The sequence below is a fragment of the Rhagoletis zephyria genome, unplaced genomic scaffold (genome assembly GCF_001687245.7).
Source record: "Rhagoletis zephyria isolate East Lansing unplaced genomic scaffold, Rhagoletis_zephyria_1.1 Rzeph_scaffold_01229, whole genome shotgun sequence".
Lineage (NCBI taxonomy): Eukaryota > Metazoa > Arthropoda > Insecta > Diptera > Tephritidae > Rhagoletis > Rhagoletis zephyria.
Window position 1 is genome coordinate 31,650 of NW_016158313.1, and position 20,159 is coordinate 51,808.

A 20,159-nucleotide genomic window follows, 5' to 3' on the forward strand; every position below is an offset into this window, starting at 1 on the left:
CGCATTTTTGAAAATAGAACGAACTATATGTACATACCTATGTAAAAGCCACAAGAACAAACATTTTCAATTTCAAACTGCATTTACAGTGAATGTATGAAAGTTATCCAAAAACAAATTGCATTTTTGAATTTTACTAAGAAGCGAATTTTTATTTAAATCCGTCCGTAATTCTATTTTTGCCCACATTTTATATGGAAGGGAAGCACTTTGTGTCGTGTCATTTAAGAGAGCGAGTCAGCGAAATCTTTTTTCCTTTTTTAAATAAATTTTTTCTTTACATACTTATGGCCTTATTCATAAACTTTATAAACTGAGAAATCCACGAAAACGTCAGTTTATAAATCTCTTTAAACACACTTTATTTTTTTTATGAATAAGGCCATAAGACTTCATTGTTTTAAAAAATATTTTTTTAATTACTTTATTTTCTTTTTTGAATTAAATTTTCACTAAATTTTTAAGTTTTGGTTGTTAAAAAATATGTTTTTTTAATTTAACTTAATTATTAAAAATCGGTTTGCTAAAAGACAAATTACGCCAACAGAATTACGCTAACACCTCCTTCTTCAATTGGTATACAATAAAAGATAAGATAAGACACAATAAAAAATTTAAAAAATTTTAATTGAAATATAAAACGAAAAAAAGTTAAATAAAAGAAACACCAAATCGTCGATGTTTATGCAAAACATCCTAAATTAAATAAAAAAAAATATATACACTGCAGGAAGAAAGTATTGGCACAGCAAATTTTCCACAATATATGCAACAATTTTTATTCTAATATTTTTCCGCCAATTTTGTATAAAAATATGGCTCATTCTACAACAAAAACATCAAAATATAATTCCTAAACTTTGTGCAGAGCCCGCGAAAATTCAGCAAATTTTCATGCAAATTTTAAGCTTTTTAATCAGATTTTTGAGATTTTTTTTGTTGAAGGTGTTTTGCATTCTTTCCATATAAAGTATTTTCGAAAAAAATTTTTAATGGAAGAGACTGCGTGAAATAAATTTCCAAAATTCAACGGTAATTGATTGGGCTACAAATCTGAATACACAAAAAAATTCTAGAAAATCTTATTACAAAGTAGAAAATTTGCATGAAAATTTGCTGAATTTTCCCGAGTTTTGCAAAAAGTTTAGGAATTATATTTTTATGTTTTTTGTTGTAGAATGGACCATATTTTTATACAAAACTCTCCGAAAAATATTAGAATAAAAATTGTTGCATATATTGTGGAAAATTTTCCGTGCCAATACTTTTTGCCGTGAGTGTAAATAAAAACGAAAAAAAAATCTTTACTCTAGGAATCGATCTCGGATTTCCCGGAGTGCATGCCGATGCTCTGCTCACTCGGCCATTCCTATTGTCGAGGCGGCGCGCGCAAAATGACATAAATTCTTCTTCTTTTATTTCATATATATATATATATATATATATTTTAGCAGCGTCACATCCTTATCAGAAAAATCCGAGAATCCAAAATGTGCTCCTGTTACAAATTGCAGGGCATCATTTTAACTCGACCCCTGCCTCTTCTACGGATAACGGTGCATCGTTTAGAGGTTTAGAGGTTTAAAAATATTTTGTGTCAGCAATTCGTCATCTAACTGCATTAGATCGTATTACGTACTCTATCCTCGGAAAAGCAAAAAACTTTATTTTCGAACCTTTGCACAGGTGAGTCGAATTCTTACAGTTTCGAGACGCGCAAGGCTTTTCTTTTAATATTTTCTGCCATTTTCACTAAAATTTTTTTTTTTTACTTTTTAAAGAAACAAATATTTTGCCGCTAGTGAATCTGGTAGCATGATTTTAGTTAAATGTCATAAACTTGTTAAGAGTCAAAAGGTCGGCAACAACAACGAATGCAAATAAATGAGACTACCTTATATTTTGGTATCATGATTAAGGGCTCGTTAGAGCTAATGAAAGCGCGTAAAATAAATGTACGACTGTGAAAATTTATACGTAATAAGTTTCAGTTAATTTTTTCAGTGCATTCATAAGTCCATTTATTAGTAACCATTAATGTGGAAGCGTACTTTTAGGCGCGCAGTGTTGTACCGCTCATGCTAATGTGAGACATGTTGACGAAAAACAACGAAAAGGCGGTTCACTGAAAGTTAACCGTTACCAACACCGAATATTTTATGAATTCGAATGTTTATAAATCAAGAAATTCAGCTTAGCTGAGTTCAGTATGCGAAAATGTTTTCGACGAAATCAAAGTCAGTGCCATCACCAAATAAAACAGATCCGCTTTGTTATATAATATTCGATGAATATTTGAAACCGAAGAAGTCAAAGTTTGGCGAAAAATCAAATGGACTTTTACCACTCAAAAGTTTATGTGCAAAAGAAATTAGTTTTAAGCAGCGAATAAGTGAACGGTGGCGTCTACTTGCCAAGAAAACAACAACGAAACGAATAGTGAAAGTAAAGCCAGTGAATGGTGTTGATGCCAGCGCACGGGATACGCATCGAAATGCAGTAGTTTTGAAAACAAATTTCGATATGTATTGTGAAATTGCAAGTTTGCACGGCTTTCGGAATTTATTGGGCGCCACAAAATGGCATCGAATTTTTTGGTACTCTATTTTGTGCATTTTGTTCGCGCATTCCAATATTTTGTTGTATAGTTTGTGCAATTTGTATGCCGACAATCCAACCGTCCTATATTTGGAGACCACAACAGGCACAATATTTAGTTCATCCTTTCCATCTGTTACCCTATGCAATTTGAATCGCATTTCGAAGAAGAAAGTCAATGAGCTACTAAAGCGGGAGTAAGTACAAAGATTAAGAAGAATGATGCCTTTTAATTAATATGAAATTTAAGGATAGTGCTGTCCTCGGCTGTGGCTACGGCTTCATTACCTTTCATGAATATCAGAAAATTTTATTTTAACCGATTGCTGCATTTGAAATTGTTTAGGAGCTAAAAAAAAAATTTATATTCACTGCATATATATAGATTATATATATCTAGTGTATAAACATCTCGAGTCGCGGTGTTTGTGGTTGAACTCCTCGTAAACGGCTTGACCGATCTGATTATGAAATTTTTTGTGTATAAATATATGGTAGGTATGAGAATCGGACGTAAAGTATATTTCATACCGCTAGGTGCAGGGAGCGTGGCACCTCCCATACAAACTAAATTTTAATAATAATTTTTTAATATCTCCGGAAGTGTTCATGATAGAGTACTCAAACATGGTATGGAGATATATGAAATCAATCCCATACTCTTAGATAAGATTGGGGCTATTTGGAAAGGGGACCTGGTGCCTTTCAAATGCACTGAAACTATTACGTATCTTTGTATGCAGCTCGCCGGGTCTGCTAGTATTATGTATATAAAAAAAGTTAGTGCGCCTGGGCCACACTGATGAAGTGAAACTTACGTTACATATCTAGTTTGTCTCATAACCAATATAAATATGTACATACATATATACATATGTACATCTGCTTTTGCTTCAGGTTAAATTTTTTTTAAATTTTTTCTATCTAGATTTCTACCTCTACCCTGTTCGTTCTAATTACATTTAAGTTTTTATGTTTCCTTTATCTGCATACTGCATCGACAACAAAATCGATATAACATCCATCAAAATATCGATAAAAAACCGATATAAATATCGATTACAAATTAGCTAATAATATCGATAACAAAATCTATAACAATATCGATAAGAAAGTCGATAAAAAAACGATAGAAATATCGATAACAAAATCGATAAATATCGTTAACAAAATCGATAAAAATATCGAAAACAAAATCGATAACAAAATCTATGAAAAATATTGATAACAAAATCGATAACGTTTTTGTTAAATGAATACCATGTGCATACATTTATGAAGCACTTGTTTCCATCCTAAATTTCCGTGTGCAAGTTCCGTTGCTCCATTTCCGTGTGCAATTCCCGTTGCATCATTTCCGTGTACAATTTCCGGAGCACATTTTCCGTGTGCGATTTCGGTTGAATTTGCCAATTTACTCCCAACCAACCAACCTTCACTAAAGAAGTTTCCCTTCAAAAAAATCATATCTGAACAATCAGTGGTATGGAAGATATACCTTATAAAGCACCGATCTAAATGATTCTCACCGCTGTGTATAATCGGTATGTAAACCGGTAACACAATTCAGTGGCTTTGGCTGCCTACGTAAAGAAGTTATATCACAAAAACTTGAATCTGAATAACTAGTGGTATAGGAGTTATAGCTTATACATACGGTGACCATCCGTCCTGTATTATACGGGACAGTCCTCTTTTTTGACCTATTGTCCTGGCAATTTATTTATTTTATACGGGACGCCAAACGTTCTGTATTCTTTTAATGTCCTGTATTTGTCCCGTATTCGGCATTTCGATGCCTTAACAGCTCATTAAAATGGCATGAAGGTGATTTAAGTGATGTTGGTATATGATTGCAATTTTCTTCATAAACAGTTATGTATTATTTTCTTATTTAATGCATGTGACTCGAATCGAGGAATACATACAGTGACCAAAATATAAATTATGACTCGACATTTTAGTAAGTTTTGGTAATTTTTCCTTAGGTTATTTAATGTTTATTATTTATTTTAAGAAAGTAAAGCTCTTTTTCTAACGAAAACCATATACAGTATATTTTGCTTTGCTGCCTCTATGCTTAAGTGCACATTTAAGATACCTACCCTAAAATGCGCATCAGAGGCAATATTTTTAACATTTATAAGGAAACTGCTCCGATAGATGCATTTAGTATACCTGCACATTGACGATACCTGCCTTAAAAATTGGGCGACTAGTATCAATTATCAAAGAAAGTATTACGTTTACCTGCACTGGCCCTACAATTACCTAATTTTACAACTTTTTATTTATTTTGTTCATCTCGCAGAACAACGAAAATGGCTATCAATTTATGTAGTTATATAGATAATTAGATACTATTCGGTAAAAATTTCGCTTGCAGTAATTTCTACGTGGTAAGTGCTTCTCCATTATTTGGTTTCATAGGGATTTGGATACCTTCCTCATTGAAGTAGTAAAGAAAATTCGCTTAAGTGCATTTTTCGGATAAGTGCACAAGTTTTTCGTGCAAAGAAGGATGTGCAGCTAAGCAAAATATACTGTAATACCAAATTTCAAACTTTGTGCAAAAAACTATAAAAATTAATTCTGCAATGTTTCACCAAAATTTCAAACTTTCTAATTACAATCTTTAGAAAAAAATTTGGTTTGCGGTTTTGTAACTCATTGAAATTGAGTATAATAAAGTGCCAGTGGAAAGTGCTACTTATTTGCTTCTCTTTCAAAAAAATGGTCGAACATACTTACTTTGTATGAAAAAAAATGCGAGCACCGTCAACAAAAAAAAAAGCACAAAAATTAATATTAAGCCTTAGCGACTTAAAATTGCACTTTGTTATACTAAAATTTAACGAATTTATTTTAAACAAATTTTACGGGGTAAAAATCTCGAGAAAATTATCCTAAAAAGTTGTGATGTTACTAAAAGGATACTGTTTCAGGGCTAATACATCTAGGATCTTTGAAGAAGGCTTTAAGATCTGTAAGCTGTTGTGGAAAAATTTGCAAATTTATTTTTTGTCCCGTATACGGCTCCCATAAATATGGTCACCGTACTTATACAGCACCGGTCTTGACGGATTTCTTAGGGGACTTTGTATGATTTAAAAAAAAAAAACAAGCTCATGCGATTTCTCGGCTTTAGCCGTTCAGCAGAAGGAGTTTTAAAGTAAACCCCCATATCTTATACATTAAATAGTTGTATTGAGGCAATAAAGTCTTCTGGTGGTGGTTCATTATTGTTATGATTAATAGCACTGATGATTTGGCAAATAACGTCTTTCATCTATAGAAACAACACTTACGGGCCAATTATATTTCACGTACGATTTCTTTGAATCGACATGCTTTAAGCACTTTTGACGCTATTTCCATTTGAATTAGTATATAGCATCATTTACTTTATTTCCAAATTTTTGTCGACTTCATTTCGCTTCTGAAAAGGTAATAACGTCAATTGACTTTAGTTTGCACCAATATGGGAAATAGTGTCAATTGACATTTTTCCGTTGATCTTGTCAGCGTTTAAAATCCTGAAATGTTTTATAATGGTGTAAGCAAATTTGGCTGAAATTTGGGGATATCTGTATGTCTATATCAAAAGCAGTTCCTGAACCCCATTAAATCGATTGTGTTTCGTATTTTTAATGGATTAGGAAGCTTTTTGTGCCACTTTTTCCGTAAACTTCTTAAAGAATATTTTTGTAAAAAATCGTTATTTTTTGATGTACCCAGATTGTTGTGATATTTTATTTAACTCGAGGCATATTTATAGCAGTGACAACTAGCTCGAACTTAGCTCTTATAGCTAGTTATAATTACAAAAAAACTGTAAACAAACAAATTAATCCTTTGAGGTGCGAGTGCTATGTTTGCTACAAATTAGTATCAATTGAAACGCACTAGCATAAATACATACATATGTACGTATACTAATTTTAAGAATTACTTTAATATACCTTCAAAGAATTTTAATTTCATTCGTACCTTATATGAACAGAAACGAATACCTCATAAAGGAAACCACGTAACTAAAATGAAAGAAATGTTTTATGAAACTGTTTTAAACACTTTTTTCTTTTTTTTTTTTATTCGCCCAATGTTTTTGCGCCTTTTGTTTCTTATTTAAATATTTAATTCTTAAAAACATCCGGCACTTATAAAAAAATGATTTAATGCTTTCTTGTGATTTTGTATGTGAACATTAATTCTAACAATTTCTTGATAAAATTTTTGCGAACTCTTTCCCGTTTAAGTAGTTAAAAATTGCTGGTATCATGTATGGGCCCTTTTATTAAGTTTACGTCTGCGCTTCAACAGATGATATCGTCACTTCTGAACTTTCGTGTCGAAATAAATAGTTTTGGAACGCCTTTGTGTTTTGGAACCCATAGTGTTGTAATTTTTTATTTACCTTAATTCGTTTATTTAATCCTTTAAAAAATATAGCAACTCTCCTAAAAAAAATATCCTATATGTTAACCTGGGTTATAACCTCCCTGTGTGCCAATTTTAATTGAAACTGGTACAGCCGTTTTACGGTAAAAGGGTAACAAACATACTCACAAATACACTTGCAGTAGGATGAGCAGGAAATTGTGTTACTCATACGCCGCGCAAACCCACGTTTTATCAAACTTAATAATAAGAAAAAAACAATAATCGAGAATGCGAAAGTAATTAGTTGCTGCGTAGTACTTCCAACTGAAATATCGAGCCCTAACCTCCAAAAAACGTACCCGACATATTTAAAAAAAAAATATTTTTGATGCAGAAATGCCCCTAAAGCATCTGGATGCAATTCTGAATCAAAAAGAAAATAAAATAAATTCGCTTACATCTTTTTTGGCGGTTAGGGCTCGATATATTCATACAATTTCTTGTTTTTTTCTGAATTTCTTTTGTTGAATATTATTTGTTTACAAATTTAATACATATTTTAATAAATTTTTTAGATAATTGCAGACATTTGAGATTAATCTCAAGTATTTTCCAAAAACGTGACTGCACTCAAGATCGATTCATATATTTGGTCAAATAGCGTATTTTACTTAATTTTTATAAAGAAACCAAAACACGCCGATCTGACCAAACTATTATTGTAATTTTTAAAACTCTCATACGGATCCAATGCCCAGATTTATTCAAAAGCTATCAAGTAGCGAACAATGCGTAAATACTTAAAAAAAAAAATAACCAAAAAAATGTATGCCAGTGTATGTAATGGTAAAAGCGTTTCTTTTTCACTTATGTGCAGCATTTTGGAAAAAAATACATTTGCAATCCGGAGTTGCGATAGGTCGTTCAAATAATTTTGTTCGCAAAGTTGCCATTTCGCCAAAAATGTTTCATGAATCTAATTAATGAATATTTTTATGAACGTAATTCCCAACGTTGTCATTAAAATTTTTGTCATTTAATGCCTAGTGGAAATATCAGGGACCGTAAATAACAGTTACTTTTTTTCAAAAGATAAACATGGCCAGATATTTTTAAGTTAAAAATAAACAAACCGCTTATCCAGATTAAACAAGCTTGGTATCAACTAAAAGAGGGTTAAAATAGCTTTAAAAGTGCAATGTTTAAACGAGGAAAGCCAACGGATGGTCAGCTATTGAAAAATATTTCATTAAAAAATGTTTTTTAATTACCATAGAACAAACCTTGGGTCAGGTAAATGCATTTATTTTGTATTAGTTTTTAAAAATAAATATAAGTGGTAACCTACGTTCGTTGTTTCCGTTTAAAAGCAATTTAATTTTATTGGATACGCGCTTTGTTTACTATCCGGAAAGACTTTTATTTCGGACTTAAAAAATATTTGGCCAAGTTTAACTGTTCAACAAAAAACTAACTGCTATTTACGGTCCCTGGGAAATATATCATTAACCCTACTTAAGAAATATTTAAATAAAAAATTTTTTTTTTAACCACAAATGAGAAAAAATTGTATGTTTTACTTCGAAATTAACCATTATTTCAAAAAGTGTATAATACAACGGAGCTTTCGTATATACACACATATGTAGATTTTTTTGCAATACGGACACCTTTTAGTTTTTTTTTTTTTTTGTTTTCGCTAACTCTATATTTACTCTTTTTAGAAAAGATTAGCTGCAAAACTGCATACGCACTTAAATTTTTTCTAAAAACAGTAATTAAGGAGTGCCAAATTTTTATGAAAATTTCCAAAATGTTTGAGATTCCGATTTTTGGAGTTTTAGTTGTAACGGGTGATTTTTTTGAGGTTAGGATTTTCATGCATTAGTATTTGACAGATCACGTGGGATTTCAGACATGGTGTCAAAGAGAAAGATGCTCAGTATGCTTTGACATTTCATCATGAATAGACTTACTAACGAGCAACGCTTGCAAATCATTGAATTTTATTACCAAAATCAGTGTTCGGTTCGNCGAAGAAATTCGGGCTATTCCGGCCGAAATGCTCGAAAAAGTTGCCCAAAATTGGACTTTCCGAATGGACCACCTAAGACGCAGCCGCGGTCAACATTTAAATGAAATTATCTTCAAAAAGTAAATGTCATGGACCAATCTAACGTTTCAAATAAAGAACCGATGCGATTTTGCAAATTTTATGCGTTTTTTTTTTAAAAAAAGTTATCAAGCTCTTAAAAAATCACCCGTTAGTACTAGTCACAATTTTATATAGCGTTATTTCCAAGAGGCTTCGAGGAGCCCTTTAGTCGGAAGAGAAAGAGAGGCAGCTCATTGAAGTCTTTGGTTTCTTTGCTCTCTGAAGTTATTTTTTTGTACCAGCATCAAATTCAAATTTCTTTAAAGTTTTATAGATTTTCTGAGGTATGCCGTAGATCTTACTCTATTTACATATAATAGTAACATACAGTGGGGAAGAAAAGTATTGGAACAGTGAATGTTTTGTGATATATGCAAGGTTTTTTATTCTAATTTATTTTCGATAATTTTTTATAAAAATATAGTTCATACTACACCGAAAACATTAAATAAAATCTCTAAACTTTGTGGAAAACTAATAAATTTGCAACTTTCTATTCACATTTTTTAGAAAAATTCTAGGTATGCAGTTTTATAGCCCATTCAGGTTTAGTGTCACAAAATGCAAATTTTTGAAGTTGCAAGAAAATCGCGTTGCTTTTGGACAATTTTTTTTTATTGGAAGCTGGTGCTCATTTTCTCCATACGAAACATACTTTGTATGGAAGAACCTGCGTAAAAAAAAATTGCCAAAAATCAACGCGATTTTCTAGCAACGTCAAACTTGAACTTTGTTATATTAAAATTGAATGGGCTGCATACTAAACAATTTTCTAAAAAATCTGAATGCAAAGTTGTAAATTAATATGAAAATATATTGAATTTTCCTTGAGCTTTGCACAATGTTTAGAGATTTTATTTTTATGCTTTTTGGTGTAGAATGTAGAACTATATTTTTATAAAAGGTTCGAAAAACGAAAATAAATTAGAATAAAAAACGTTATATATACATACATATGTACATATTGCGAAAAATACACTGTGCCAATACTTTTTTTCATCACTGTATGTAGTAAAAGTTTCACTTCTCTTTCAGTTTCAGTCCCCAAGCAGCCGAACAAATTCGTTCGCATTTAGACGCCACGCTCTACAGCATACTGCCAGTAAATACCACCTCGGTCGACTTTAGTTTGCTGAAAATCATTTTAGACAGCAAAAATTACACGCATACAGATTTTTTAGAAAAAATCACTCCCGATTGCCGCAGTCAATTATTGCGTTGCAAATTGCATGGCCAGGTGCGCTTGTGCAGTGATCTTTTTCAACGCGTCGAAACTCAACACGGCTTCTGTTGTCTATTTGATTATCGCGCGAATGTTGACACGAATCAGCCATCAGAGATATATACCAATCGTTTTGGCTACAAATGGGGCTTATCAGTGCTAATCGATCCGCAAGAGGAAGACTACTATGCATCAAGGCACAAATTGGCCGGCTATCAAATATTCGCGCGCAAACCAACCGAATTTATTACAATGAATACGCAATATGAAATGGCTTTCCGACGCGAAGAGATTTATGTTCATGTCACACCTTTGGAAACGCTTTATAAGTCATATGTGAGGCGTGAGCTTGTGGAGAAGCGGCGTTGTTATTTGCCCGGCGAATATAAATTGACCATCTTTGCTAACTATACGCATACGAATTGCTTAACCGAGTGTCGCACTAGACTAATGTTGGAGACTTGTGGTTGTGTGCCGCCATTATGGCCACGTGCAGAGAATTGGACTGTATGCACGTTCATTGAGGCGAATTGTGTGACTGCCAATTATGGCAAGTGCATTTTGAAATTGAATACTTATACACATACATATGTAGTAAACAAATTTTTTTAAAATGTATACTATTTATTTATTGACATATTTAGATATATTCACTAGAACGTTGCTAAATGGCAGAAGAGATTACAAAACCAATGCCCAGGCAGAAAAGTACATTTGCGATTGCTATCCGGAATGTCGTTTCCATTTATACAAAATGAACTACGATGTAACTCGTTTGGATAGAAATTATTCGGTGAATAATCGGAAATTTTTGTAAGTCGTAAACTTGTTAAATTATCTTATGCTAAGCTGGCACCCTATCAAATTTTTTTTTTTTTTTTTACTGCGGGTTAGGTTAGATTATGAGGAATTTAGACCTTAGCCTATGGAAATCAGGACAGCTCAGAGGAAAGTTTGAAGATAGTAATTCCAACCTTTTCGCCCTCCAAGCAGTTGGAAAGTGTCTTGTTAAAACTTCTGGCAGCACCAAGATTTGGCGCTTGGTTGACTTAAGATGCTACTTTGCATGTTTGTTATTCGCCCAGCGATCAGTGCCGACTAAAACGCGATTTGCAAAGTCGCTGGTTGTCAAAGGAACCGTTATACTATTTCTGTAGCTTAAGTATCTACTTCGAAGGTGCTCTGCCTAGCACATTCAACAGCCTTGTAGTTACCTGCAACATCGATATACCCTAGTAGTATTCCAAGAGACTACTTTCGATCACACCATAAGCAATCCTAAAGTCGAGATTGCCACGGACATTTTTTCCCCTACCAAAACCTACACATTTTTTTGGAGTTTTTAATTATAATTATAATTATTTTTTTTCAATAACAAGTCAGCCCTTTCATTATCTTCAAATCCTTCATGTCCCAGAGCCCAACAAAGCATGACACTATTGTGGGCACCCAGTTGGTTCAAAAAAGTTGTACAACTGTCCACAGGCCTTGATTCCGTTTTAAAAGAGTCTAAATAGGGTCTCTAACACTGCCTGACTATCCGTTATAATATTTATTATGGCCATATTTTCTCTTCTACGAAGACATTGTTGAGATAGGGCGTTTTTGTATCGAATTCTGAAATTGGCCGTTCTTGAGCCATTTGCTGATTGATATAAGGCGTTTTGGAACCAGCTGCCGAGATCGGTCGTTCGTCCACTCAGCCATTGATAGAAGGCTTAAACTCTAGTAAGAAAAAAAAATTCAATATTAATTTTTATATTTTATTATAGCCAAGACATCGAACTGAAGGATCATTTAGTTGTGCATGTCTTCTATGCGGATATGTTTGACTTTATCATGCGACTGGATGTCTACAACACTTGGTTAACATATTTTGGTAAATAAGGCAAAAATTATGTATGTAAATAACTACAATTACCCACAAACAAATATTTTTAAATAGGCATGATTGGCGGCATAACCAGCATACATTTGGGCTACAGTTTCATATCTGGATTTGAAATAATATTTTTCATCTTCGTACGACCCATAAGATATTGGCTTACAAGGAATGAGGAAGTGAAAAATGTTTTAAATGAAAATATCAGCAAGTAATGAAGCACGACAGCAACTATTTCTAAATTTCTTCACCTTTCCTGCACTGTTTCTTGCTTGTAACTAGATAATTGCTAGCAACAGCATAGCTAATCGATAGTCAAGTTGGGTCATTAACGGCACAAAATTAGTTAGTATCGAAGGCTAATTGTTACCTATGTATGTATGCCTTTTGAGCTACTCAGACATACATGTACATATGTACAAACTTACAAAAAATGTTAACTATCAGTGTCTATAATTAAATTAACACCGCAAGGTACTAATTTTAAGGAGTACTAACTATGTAGTATAAACACTAAACAGCGAAGCAACTCCTCACCTGCGCGCTCAGTCAACATTTCACCGCCGCCGTGTATTGCAGTCAAGTAGCGTTTAAGAAAATGTCCACTTTTAAGCGTTCACCATTCAATAAGCAGTCGAATCGCATTTTCGATATACATCAGCATCAGATAAGGCGTAAAAAATTGGTGGAATCACCGACAGCTCAGCCTTATAATAATCGCGATACGAACGCACAGCATCAACACAAAGTTTCACGCATTCGACAGTTGGCCACTTTTTCGCCAGTGCGCCATTGGTTTTTGGAGAATCTTCGTAATTATTGTAACAGCACATCGTTGCATGGCTTTAATTATATCACACTCAAGGGCTCCACGGCGAATGAGCGTTATTTTTGGATTATTATTGTTATTATATCGATTATCGTTTCGATTGTATTGGTGATCGTCTCGTGGAATTGGAATCGTGCAACGCCCACCGTCACAGTGATTGAAAGTGCACATTTTCCCACTTGGAATATACCATTCCCAGCGGTAACCATTTGCAATTTCAATAAAATATCTAAAGTAAAGGCTATGACTTTGGCTCGCACATTGTAAGTGGATATATTTTAGCATTTTAAATAAAACTATGCGAGCAGTGAAATAGTTGTATCCAAACTTTCTTTCGTTGTGAACTTCGTCAAGCCAAGAGTTCTAACTACTGGCTAGTTGCCCCAAAAAAAATGGTTCTTTGTCCTCGATTACACGTAATTAAAACCATTATGCATGCGTCGCCGATATTTAAAAACCATATCAAAAAAAAAAAAAAAACAGTTGCCCATTTCGAAAGTCGCATGGATAGTTCTTTTTGAAGAAAACTTTTGTGCCATACATACGTCATTCGAGACTCATGAGTAAAAATAAAAGCTCCGAAGCGTTCAGTAATTCACCATGAAAGATCATTGGTTGTTCACTACTCAGACTCCTTAGCAGTAACTACTAATAAATTCCTGATGAAAGATTTGATAAGGAAATCCTCAACTTCGAGATCGTTAAGAGACCTCCACGAAAACAATACTGCTGGACATCTAGCGAGGACTCTACATAATTTATGAAGTTCTATATCCATAAAGCGCCCTTTAGGCACGAATTTTAAATGTCCACCAATCATTCGAAAGTTTTCAATAGAAACGACGTAGGATCTAAGATTTATGGATTTGATTTAAATGGGAAAATAATCTTGTCTTTATCGTAGTAAGGGAAGGTTAGGTTAGTTAAGACTAGTTTAGATTAAAGTGCTGCACTCGGGCACACTTCTTCTTCTACTTCAACAAAGCACGCCAGTCGTTACTCCTCCGTGCCAACTGACGCCAACTGGAAATGCCATGTGAAGCCAACTCCTTCTTCACTTGATCTCTCCCGCGCAGTGGGCCGCCGTCTTTCTCTACTACCACCAGCGGGTAGGGCGTCGGTGTCAAATAGGGTGGTCCAACAAAAAAAGTTTAAAATGTTACGCTCACACCTCCTAAGTGATATTTAAATTCAAAATATGTTGTATTCTAAATTCTGGTATTACCAGCACGAGCATGTTGAGTGACTTATAGAGCGCGGTTTTCCTACGTCGAATTCTGTGTTGGATTTCGATGCAGACATTGTTATCGGTGTTAATGCTGGTTCCCTAGTAAATGAAATTCCCTACTTTCTCGAAATTAAAACTTGATGGATGTTGAAAGCGCCACGAAAGAGCCATATTTCTATAGCGTTTTTTTGAAGAGTTCGCCGATTTAAACATCGTTCGATTGCCGAAACAATAGCCCTTGGCCAAGTAAAACTGACTTATTACGGCATGTAGGACGGGTTGTCGTGGGAATGTTTATGCTTATAAATCACTGAACTGAGGCTTACTAGAACCAGAATATTCTCCTAGGCAGACAAGAACCTACGAAATGACGGCTGATATCAATATCTACATTGCACAACAACTGGAACTGATGTTATACCGCGAGGTTATCAAACACATTCACCGAGAGAAAAAAGTCTGCTTTACAAAACTAAGTTATAGGTATCATCGCAGACTGAACTCCTACTTATCCAGACTCGAGCTCGACATATACATCACATGTCTAGCATGTGGAGGTACCTCTCTCGATGCCAAAAACACCTCACCACTTTCCTTTTTAAACATCCACTAAGTCGAAAATTCGCGCTTAATGTGCCTTACTTTCTAGCACAATTAATAAACTAGCCGATTTTTTCAGAGAATACAAAGTACAGCATTATACAAAGTTAAGCTTAGTTAATTCCCCAGAGCTGCCTTTCTACTATTTGGGCCACAAATGAACTGATAAGCATCGAAAATGTTGATCTAAGAGTAGTTGGAAAGAGCCAAAATATGTAGCTCTCTAAAACTTATATTGAATAGTTGTGCCTGCAAGAGCTGCATGGAAGCAGATAGTGGTTACCGGGTGAAGACACCTTGTCGCACCATCGTTGTTCGATTTTTTCGCAATGGGGACCGTTCAACTACCTCAAGACAGGCATGAAAGCATTAAAATTAAAGATTGACAAACTTCACATCAACGCAGTTTAAAAATGGTGATTGTTGGGAGCGATTCTTCTCATCATATGACTTGCTCAGTTTGCAGTGAATCATTGGATATATGGACAAGCTTACAAAAATTGGACCCCTCTAATGACCACGTGTGCCGTTGAAGGCGTTTTCCATAACGAGTTGTTAAAAGAGCCGGGACTTCTGGGCTCGTTAACTATGTTGTCCGCTGACCGTTGCGTCTTTGAGGCTCAACATCTCGAAGTTTGAAGATATGGATGGCATACTTTTGGCTTTTCCTTCGCCGAATGATGATTATGGCGGATGGACCGCATGACCTTGGCAGGCTCATTTTATGCGGGGGTTTCTCTGAACATCTTATGGACCTCCTGTGCAGTTCAGCGATCTCTCTGAGCATTCTTTTTACGCCGCGTCTAGCTTGTATGTAAGCATCCCCCTTCTCTTGAGGAGCAACAGGCGACTTCTGATGATCTAGTAGGATCTCAAGACTTTGCAAGTTAGGAGTGACAACCTTGCGCCTTGCGAAATTCCATATTATTTTTCATTCCATTGATTTTTAAAGCGAAACTAATTCGCCACTTAGGAGATCAGATTGCGTTCTGATGTTGTACAAAGGGTTGTAGTTACTACTTCATAGGACATTATTGCGAAAAATTTCAGTTGAATGGATTGTGATAATCCAGATCGGGGATCAGTATCCAGCGCTATTTCACTGCTTGCTTATGGCTATCAAACCGCATACACATACATAAAGAGTCACTTTAAAATATACCTACTAACACCTCGCTCGCAACTTTCAGTAAACGTCCGGCAAATGTTTCTGAAGAAAAACTTCTAAATCTTTTTCGCATAACAATGTTCTTCAATTTCGCATTAAATCATACGGAAGAGGATTTCCGTCTTTTCGAAAACATTCTTACCACCAATAACTATACAATTACCCAATTAAGTAATGAACTCACGCCTGATTGCCTGGAAATGATGTCGAAATGTGTGTGGAAAGGCACTAGGTCGCGTTGCGAGAGTCTCTTTCAGCCTGTTCAAGCCATGGAGGGCGTTTGCTGCTCGTTTAACTATTATGGACGCCCGACGAATAATTTTCCAAAGTACATTAAAATAATTGACCAGTACTTAATCTAATTTTTATTCAATTACTAAAACTTATTAATTTTCCGCTGTAGAAAAATTGCTTATCAAATACCGAAACGTCCCTACCGTGTCACCGGCTGTGGTTATGCCACCGGCATCAGTGTCGTACTCAATCCCATCATAAAAGACTACTTCGGCACCTATTTGAGCAGTTATGGCTTTCGTATGCTAATTCACGATGCGTACAATTTTCCAGACGAAAATGCCGAAACCAAGGTAGTCACTTCGGGACGTGAAAGTTTCGTACGCATAAATCCTGAATCCACATATGCCACAAACGATGTTAGGAAAATGGATATAGAATTACGTGGTTGCTTATTTTCTGACGAACGGAAATTATGGTCTATGAAACGCTACTCATTCATCAATTGCATGTCTGAGTGTCGTACACAAATTCTGTACGATAATTGTGGTTGCATACCGTTGAGTTTAGCGAACAATGGCAGCTTTCGGACTTGTGATTTGAGGGAGATGGACTGCGTCATGAAGATGAGAGGTATGTAGTATGTAAGTGGGGTTGGAAAAGAAAAAATATATCAATTTTTATTTTCGAATTAATTTCTTTAATATAAATTTGGATTGTAATCAATATTGTTTTGATTTTCAGATATTTTCTCATGGGCATTGCCTACCGTAAACAGAACTGTATCGCTTGTTCAAAATACTCACAAATTTCCATGTGATTGCTTACCGGACTGCCAATTTAACGGCTATCCATCAGAAATAACTATGGGTCTATTGGATATGAATTTGCTGTCCGCCAAAAATCCTGTAAAGTAAGTACTTACATAGGACAATCCAAATATGTAGAATTATAAACTGGCGTGCATACTTTTCATCCAAATAACGCCGAGTACTTTTACTTGATATGGACCAATATTTTTTTTTTGCTTCGAAACAGTAACAAACTTTAAACTGGGCGTACATGAGAGTGATAACCATTGAAACACAGCTCTGACCTAAACGTCACTCATGTTTCAGCCAAAGCAAATACGAACTGAGGCTAAATTAGGTTAGATGGCAATCCCAGAATTAGGGGACAATTAAGACATTATCTATCCTTTGTGATACCACATTTAAAACGACTCGAACCGGCTATGTAGTTACTGTAATTCGGTTAATTTCAATGCATCAGAGCCCCTCATGGCTTTTAAGGATCTGCAAGGTAGTGTTGAGGTGATTCCACCTCATCATTTTTCCGGCAACTGCGATACCCGGGATCAGATAAAATGTTTGAAATTACTGCGTGAATACCGATTGGACAGTGACGGTTAAAACCCCAACCAGGAGTGAGAGCTGTGGCTTTGTAAGTGTGTGAAGTGCCCGCGACCGCCCCATGTTCACTTGCACATCAAATTTATGTGTTGATACGTAGGGAAAATTCGGAAGGGCGCTCCGTTGGTGGGTAGTTGAATCAGAGAGAGCAGCTTTTCATAATAATACAATCGACGTTAAGGCCCTCCTAACTGTTATCGCACTCTTGAGCAGTAAATCTACCACCTCCTTAATAGAAGCCACTTTTGCCTGAAATACACTGCAGCAATACTCAAGCCTGAGCTAAGTACTAATGGAAATCTCTCAAGAGGACGCCTCTATCAACCCTGCCACCCACTGTCGATCCATCCGTGAGGAAGTTCACTACTCTCACTCTCTAGAAGTTCTGCCCGACCCAATCCTCCCTGGAGGAAAGTGGGCAATGAAGAAGCTCCGCGCAATCAGGACGAAATCTAAGCCCCCAGAAACTAATAAACAAATTTGACCGAAACACCCCATCTCTTTCCAAAGGCTCCTCTATAGATACACATAATTATAAGGCCAGTGATGCCTTCCTCGCCCTTTCCTCGATATTCTTCCTACACGACAGCTTACTATCAATGATCAGGCCCAAGTACTTGACCTTGGATGGTAGCTGTAAGCTTTGACCTCTAACAGCGGAAATACCAGCGGCAGGACTTTTATACTATATAGTGAATAAGACCAGTTTCCCGAGGCCACTTCTGGACGTCCAGTTAGTAACCATGTTAAAATACGATTGGGTTAGTTCATAAAGGGTATCCCAAGTATTTACCTTTAACTATAAGTGCAACATCGTTTGCGCAGACAATTACTAGACAGTCGTGTTTCTCCAATTCCTCTAGTAGATCGCTCAACACGCTTCTCGAGGAATCCCGCTTTTTATGTGCAGTTCAACTAGTCCCCCCAACCAAAGTGTATCTCTGGCAGTGCTTGTCTTATAAGTGAGCGAATTCAATGTAGACAGAAATGTCTTCCTTACTATGACATGAAAATGCTATCCGCATATCCTTCCGGTTGACCTCTTTGGTGATCTGAAGCCTACCTGGAATCACCCAATATGCAGCTCAAAATACTACTTATGCAATTAGAAGGTACAGGTACCGTCGTCATTCCGTCTAAAAGGGTTTGATTATATGTACTGCGAAAAAGAGTTCAGTCCCAACTCTAGTCTGGCTGATAGCACGTGCTATTTGACTAGGCTTCTACAGGTCGTAGAAGTTCTTATAGAATTTCTGCATTAAATAGTAAATAAAATAAAACAAATTGTAAAACGAAACTTCAACGAACTGATCTCGAATTCGTAATCGGATCCAGAAGATCAGTCTCATTCGTTAGACAAGTTTTTGATGGGATCTTCAAATTCTTTATTACTTCCGAAACACACCTACTTGCCAAAATTCCAGACTTAATCAGATAAGTGACATTTTTAAAACAGATATTACCTACATATTTAAATTAAAATTAGATTTTTAAGAGCCATTTTCTATTACATTCAGTGAAATCAAAACTTTCTGTGTTTCTCCATAGTAAAACTGTGGAAACGGATGAACAAATTCTGTTACACGTTTTCTTCAGCGATTTGATGGCTAAGCGTTATCGCATGGATATATTCCAGGATTGGTTGTCGTCACTTGGTATGTATGTATTATAATAAAATAGTGTTTGGCCGAGCTTCTCCTCCCTTTCGTGGTGTGCGTCCTGATGTTATAACACAAATGGAGGGACCTACAATTTTACGCTGTCTCCGAACGGCAAATTATTTTTATAAGAATCTTTTTTTTTAAAGCAGAAATACACGCGTGGGTTAGAAATTTCCTGCCGAGGAACGGCCGTTGCTAAAATTTTTTTCCTAATTTAGATGTTGCTCGCATCGGGGATCGAACCCAGGTCCAACGGAGTGGTAGCGCGCACCTCTAGCCAAAACGACCCTATATATTTGTATACTCGTAGTATAAATAGGCAATTCGAATTTTAGTTATAATAAAAAGAAGAGAAATCAGCGATTTCTGTTGCCTATTTGAAAGTAATTTGTTAAAAATATTTGAATTGTAATTTGCACAACTTTTATGTCTCTCATTCCAGCTTCTTTTGGCGGACTTTTGGGATTGATAATGGGCTTTAGCATAGTGACTGCTTTCGAATTTCTCTACTTTCTTACATTTCGGCCGATTTTTAACTACTTTAATGATAGCTAAATATTTTACTAAAAAATAATTTTTGATCTGGAATTTACTCAAAATTTTTAAAACTATTTATTGTATGTAATATCATTGTTATATGTACATAAATGTTTAGATGTCAAAATAAAATTGTGAATAAATGTGTCATTAAATGTGATATGATTTTACGCTTTTAAAGTGCAATAAAACAAGTAAGATAGTCTAAGTTCGGGCGGAGCCGAACATTAAATACCCGGCGCAAGTATTA

At 35.2% G+C, this 20,159-nt stretch overlaps 2 protein-coding genes across 2 annotated transcripts; both read left to right on the plus strand.

Annotated features, from left to right (window-relative positions):
* The first annotated feature begins 2,217 nt into the window (after positions 1-2,217).
* On the plus strand, positions 2,218-12,470 carry LOC108363263 (pickpocket protein 11-like). The gene is made up of 5 exons (XM_017616562.1): positions 2,218-2,795; positions 10,172-10,908; positions 11,003-11,171; positions 12,131-12,237; positions 12,304-12,470. The coding sequence occupies exons 1-5, from the start codon at positions 2,218-2,220 to the stop codon at positions 12,453-12,455; spliced, it is 1,743 nt and encodes a 580-aa protein (XP_017472051.1). The 3' UTR covers positions 12,456-12,470.
* A 351-nt stretch (positions 12,471-12,821) lies between these two features.
* Positions 12,822-19,953, plus strand: LOC108363255 (pickpocket protein 11). The gene is made up of 6 exons (XM_017616553.1): positions 12,822-13,332; positions 16,088-16,393; positions 16,469-16,932; positions 17,044-17,212; positions 19,260-19,366; positions 19,815-19,953. Exons 1-6 carry the CDS (start codon positions 12,839-12,841, stop codon positions 19,925-19,927), a joined length of 1,653 nt encoding a protein of 550 aa, XP_017472042.1. The 5' UTR covers positions 12,822-12,838; the 3' UTR covers positions 19,928-19,953.
* The last annotated feature ends 206 nt before the right edge of the window (positions 19,954-20,159 follow it).